Here is a 5,000-nt window from a genome sequence, read left to right as displayed (position 1 = left end):
TTCACTGTGAAAAGCTCACTCAGAATCAACAACATTTCACAGTAACTCTGAAGAGTGTCCTCTGTTTTCTCAAAGTCTAATAACTTACATTTAATCCTCAGAGAAGGAAACACAGCGCCTCACCACAAAACACGTGGCAGCATGTCACTGCCTGTGAGACGCAAACTGCCCCGAAGAGTGAGATTTATATTTGGGCGAGTCCAGTATCAGGGTGTAGAATGTCCAGGGTCAGGGCACCAAGCCGAACAGACCCAGAATACATTACAATGAACAGAAAACAAAACACACAAACAGAGCAGAACTGAGAACAGGCAGGAGGGAGAAGGCAAAAATGTAAACAGAGTCCGAGCGAACACAGACGCTCGGACCAAACTTCAGCTCGGGCCAGTGTTGAGTGAGTACGCGAGAAGCGGGCCTTCACAACAGACCAAACAAGGGCGGGCGGAAATAACACGACAGAAAACCACACGAGGGGCTCTACTCACAGAACACAAAGAAAAGAGCGCATGGACACAGAAGCAGGAAGTCAAACCAGATGCGCAAGACAGGTCGCTATGGATCCGGGACGGCAGGGAGGGGACTAGCACACCCACACTTCCCTGTTTATGTGGATAGTTTCTATTACTGCTTTTGTCTTAGTTTATGGTAATTTGTCACTTTTTTTTGCTTTTTAAAAATTTAATGTGGACCATCAACATAAACTATAAATGATTGTTATTTTCAGCTCCAAACATTCCCGCTACTCCGCCTGCAGATGCTGGTTAGCCCATCGGATGCGCTCAAACACGTCAAAGTGTATGATGTCATCAGTGTCCGCCACACACACGCTTCTGCTCCGTACCATCTTGCGATGCTGTAGCTCAGAGCGACTGCGTTCGTTAGAAACATTTCACGTTAGCACACCTGGCCTGAATCGACTGATGCACTGGAGTTAGTGCTGTGCTGGTTGCTCTGTTATCACCATGGCGATGTAAACAGGTGCTTTTTTTAACCTCTTGAGTTGTCATATAGCTGTCACATAACACATAATGTCATTTAGCTTCATAATGTCAGGAACATGACTCATCAACATTTGGAATAACAGTTTACAGTGAACATAGAGCCAGTTAGTATTTATAAGTGATGAGTAGAATAGTCTCTCTCACACACACACTCACACACATAGAACTTTATTTTCTCTTTCCACAGGGGAACTGTCAGGGTTCCACATGACAGGAATCAGACTTTGTTCTTTGTTAACACATGAATTAGTTTAAATTCTATCTAATTTTGGCATAAGAGGATCTGGTTATTATGTAATTATTGTTTTAGCTAATGCCGTTGAGCAAGCATTGGGGAAGATGTGTGATCATTTATCGCATCATTAATTTATTGTCCTTGTTCTCTCTCTCTCTCTCTCTCTCTCTCTCTCTCTCCTGTGCCTAATCTAGAAGTGGAACAGAAAGGTAAAGTAACCATCCTCTCCTCTCCCCTGTAGAGCTGGTATACAGTAACCACTCCCTGCAGAAGCACTTCTGTAAACGCTGCATGAAACATTCGTTAGCGCTCTGTAAAACTAATCTTCTGTAGATGCTGCAGACGGACGAATGTTTTGTGTGTTGTTTATGAAAGTGTGTATGGGCTATGTGCTTGGTGTGTGTCTTCCCTGCTCAATGTGTGTGTGTGTGTGTGTGTGTGTGTGTGTGTGTGTGTACTCCCTACCTGTTCAGTAAAGCTGTGTTTGAGTTCATACATACTCATCCATGTTTTCACCACTGTGATTCTGTTGGTTCCCCTACATTACTGCTGAGTACACACACACACACACACACACACACACACACACACACACACACACACACACACACACTTTTCCCAGATGAGCTGATCTGAGTGGGATAGCTGTGTCCTGCACTGTGTCCTGCACCGTGTCCTGCAGGGCTCCAGTTCTGTTCATCCTTTTCATGGGTGTCCTGCTCCGCGAAGCCCTTACATCAGCACCCACTGGTGCTGAATTATTCATCTCATTCATTAACAGAGACCACATTAGAGGGTGGAGACCAAAACATATCTGTATTCCACACAAAAGATAACCAATTAGCATTTTCACCTGTGCGCACACACACACACACACAGAGAACAGTGTAGTAAAATGTTTTCTGAATGCATTTTATAGCTTTTACAAGCCCTAGAGAGCTATTTAAAATATATATTATTAATGCTTACTGCAGTGCGCTCTAAACAGGGACTGAAGCTGACAGACATCTCCATGAGCAGACGTGTCTAGTGTGCAACATTTTCACCACTGCTCACAGCTGCATGGGTTCCTCCATCGCTATGGCCTGCGTTGTCTGACGTGTAATTAGATCTCACGGCACCCAGGCGCTCATAGGCTACAGGACTTTTCACTGAGATCCAGCCACTTCTAAAACACAGCAATCAATATGACAGCCAGTGAGCTGTCAGCACTGTAAAGGACTTCATAACAGCTATTCATCTTGTCTCCAGGAGGAGTGATGGACAGGAAACACACACACACACACACACACACACACAGAGTTCAAGGCTAAAGATGTTAGTCATTTTTATACCACACAACAAAAACACCCATCTCATCTTACTGGCTTTACTGAGCCAGTAGCCCAGGACTGACTGCAGCTCTGCTCTCAGATCTGAGATCAGTTTGGCACATCTGACTTTGGTGTACTGGTACTGGTACTGGTACTGACTCAATTACCGAGCAGCAAAAGTGGGGAATCAAAGACGCCAGTGCATGCATCTCACCCACAGACATAACGATCGAGTCTGCCCTGAAAGTACGCCTCTGACGCTGATCTGAGATCAGCCTGCAGTGGGTCGTGGTGTGGCTGGGGTTAGGTGGAGCGGTCCAGCAGCAGTGCTGCACATGCCGTCAGTGGCACGTTCTCTCCCTCCATCCGTTTTCTTTCTTTTACTCTTTTCTTCCTGTCTTCCTCTCCGTCTCCCGCTCTCTCGGTCTGCATGCTGCCAGTCTCCCTCCTTCACGTTTGTGTGTTTGCAGCCGTCCATCTCCTCTTGTTTGCCTGCACCCTGCCAGGCAGGTAGAGTGTGCAGGCGTGATGGCTGTCGTCTGAGATGAGCCTCAGTCCTGGGAGTCTGAGGGACAGGAGTCTCAGTCCTGGGAGTCTGAGCGACAGGAGTCTCAGTCCTGGGAGTCTGAGCGACAGGAGTCTCAGTCCTGGGAGTCTCAGTCTCAACAGTCACGGTCACTGCACGTTGCTCCTCTGTAAAGCTGCTGTCTCACACACTCACACACACTCACACACTCACACACACACACACACACACACTCACACACACTCACACACTCACACACACACACACACACACTCACACACACACACACTCACACACACACACACACACACACTCACACACACTCACACACACTCACACTCACACACACACACACACACACACTCACACACACACACACACACACACACACACACACACACACCCCGCTGCAGTGGTCCCTGAAACATCTTCTTTTATGACTCACTAGTCAGCTGTGTGTTTAAAGTAGTGTGATCGTGTGTGTGCACATGCGTCTTCTTCTGAACACTGTCAAACATTGATACATCTGTTAACAGCGGCGTAACATGGTTATGGTGTTATGTGCCTGGTGGATTTCTGGAGAAATTTACATTGTTTGACACGTCATAATTTTATTCACTGTCAGACGTGGAGTTGTGCCTTTTAAAGTTGATTCAGTCATGAAGGAGCCATGTAGCTCTAGTTTCCGACCACAGACAAAAAGTAGAAGTCATGTGCACGTGAACTCCTCCCATCACTCATTAGCAGTGCACGTGAACTCCTCCCATCACTCATTAGCAGTGCACGTGAACTCCTCCCACACTTCTGCTATAATTGCTATTTGTTGATTTGATCTCGATAGATGATTTTGGCCTCTTCATCTGAAATTACTGGGAATGAGATATTTACGATATGTAAGACATTTGAGATATGTTAGCTAGATATGTGAGATATTTGTAGGGTTTTTTTGCCTGTAGTCTGAAGGTGAGACCCTCACACGTGAAGTGAGCTGTCTGTCACTGCGGCGATGCGGGTCATTGGCTGAGCCATCTCTGGTCCCTCCCACCGACATCCGTATCTGCAGGGCCGAACTCTTATTGGTTTTTGGTAAGCAGGTGTTATAAATCCAAATGACACAAATTGACCCCATCAGTTGGAGCTCAAACTCGGGAGGGGGAGGTGTGTGTGTGGGGGGGGGGGGGGGTTCAGGCGCTCAGATTCTAATAAATATAAAGTCATTATTGTCTCCTGAGCTTCTCCCCTGCTCCACCATCTGCCAATAAGACATCTGTGTCTGTTTATCAACACTTAGAGTGCGACATTCGCTTGGCTCCGTGGGAGATGTGTTGGGCTTTGCTTTGGTGTATGAGGTGTTGTCTGAGTGACGTACATGGGGAGGTACTTGATGAGACCCGATTATTTACCTCCTTAGCCAGCCTGTGGGTGGAGGAGGTGGGGAGTGTTGAGTGGAAACAACCCCCACCCACTTTAAGACTAAGGGAGTGTTCACTCTCCGATGGTCCTGAACCCAGAGGGACCAGCCCCGGTCCTGGGGACCTTAGCGATCACACCTGCTACACCTGGTCCAGGTGTGGCAGAAGATGGGGATGACCTGTGTACTGGAACCACCATCCAAGCCTGGAGCTGGGCATGGCTGGTGTTTATTCCTCCTGCCTCATCCTCCTGTGTGTGTGTGTGTGTGTGTGTGTGTGTGTGTGTGTGTGTGTGTGTGTGTGTGTGAGCAGTCTTCCTGTGCCCAGGCCTTGTGCGCGGTGTGTACCAGAGCGAGCACCTCTTTGAGTCGGACCACCAGTCAGGAGCCTGGTGCAAAGATCCTCTACAGGCGTCCGAGAAGATCTACTACATGCCGTGGATGCCGTACCGTACGGACACGCTGACGGAATACCCGGGGAAGGAAGACTTCATTGCCGGGCGGCCCACCACCA

General features: G+C 47.7%; 1 protein-coding gene across 5 annotated transcripts in view; it reads left to right on the top strand.

The window, feature by feature from the left end:
- LOC113591681 (adhesion G protein-coupled receptor L3-like) overlaps positions 1-5,000 on the top strand; it is a 234,625-nt gene that overhangs the window by 136,360 nt on the left and 93,265 nt on the right. For all 5 annotated transcript variants that reach the window (XM_035529972.1, XM_035529971.1, XM_035529968.1 and 2 more), the window contains exons 6-7: positions 1,431-1,445; positions 4,800-5,000. The exon at positions 4,800-5,000 is cut by the window's right edge and continues 600 nt beyond it. In XM_035529972.1, coding sequence (XP_035385865.1) covers positions 1,431-1,445; positions 4,800-5,000 — 216 coding nt within the window. The remainder of the gene's footprint in view (positions 1-1,430; positions 1,446-4,799) is intronic.

Source organism: Electrophorus electricus, chromosome 9 (assembly GCF_013358815.1).
Source record: "Electrophorus electricus isolate fEleEle1 chromosome 9, fEleEle1.pri, whole genome shotgun sequence".
Lineage (NCBI taxonomy): Eukaryota > Metazoa > Chordata > Actinopteri > Gymnotiformes > Gymnotidae > Electrophorus > Electrophorus electricus.
This window is presented reverse-complemented; position numbering and strand designations above follow the sequence as displayed.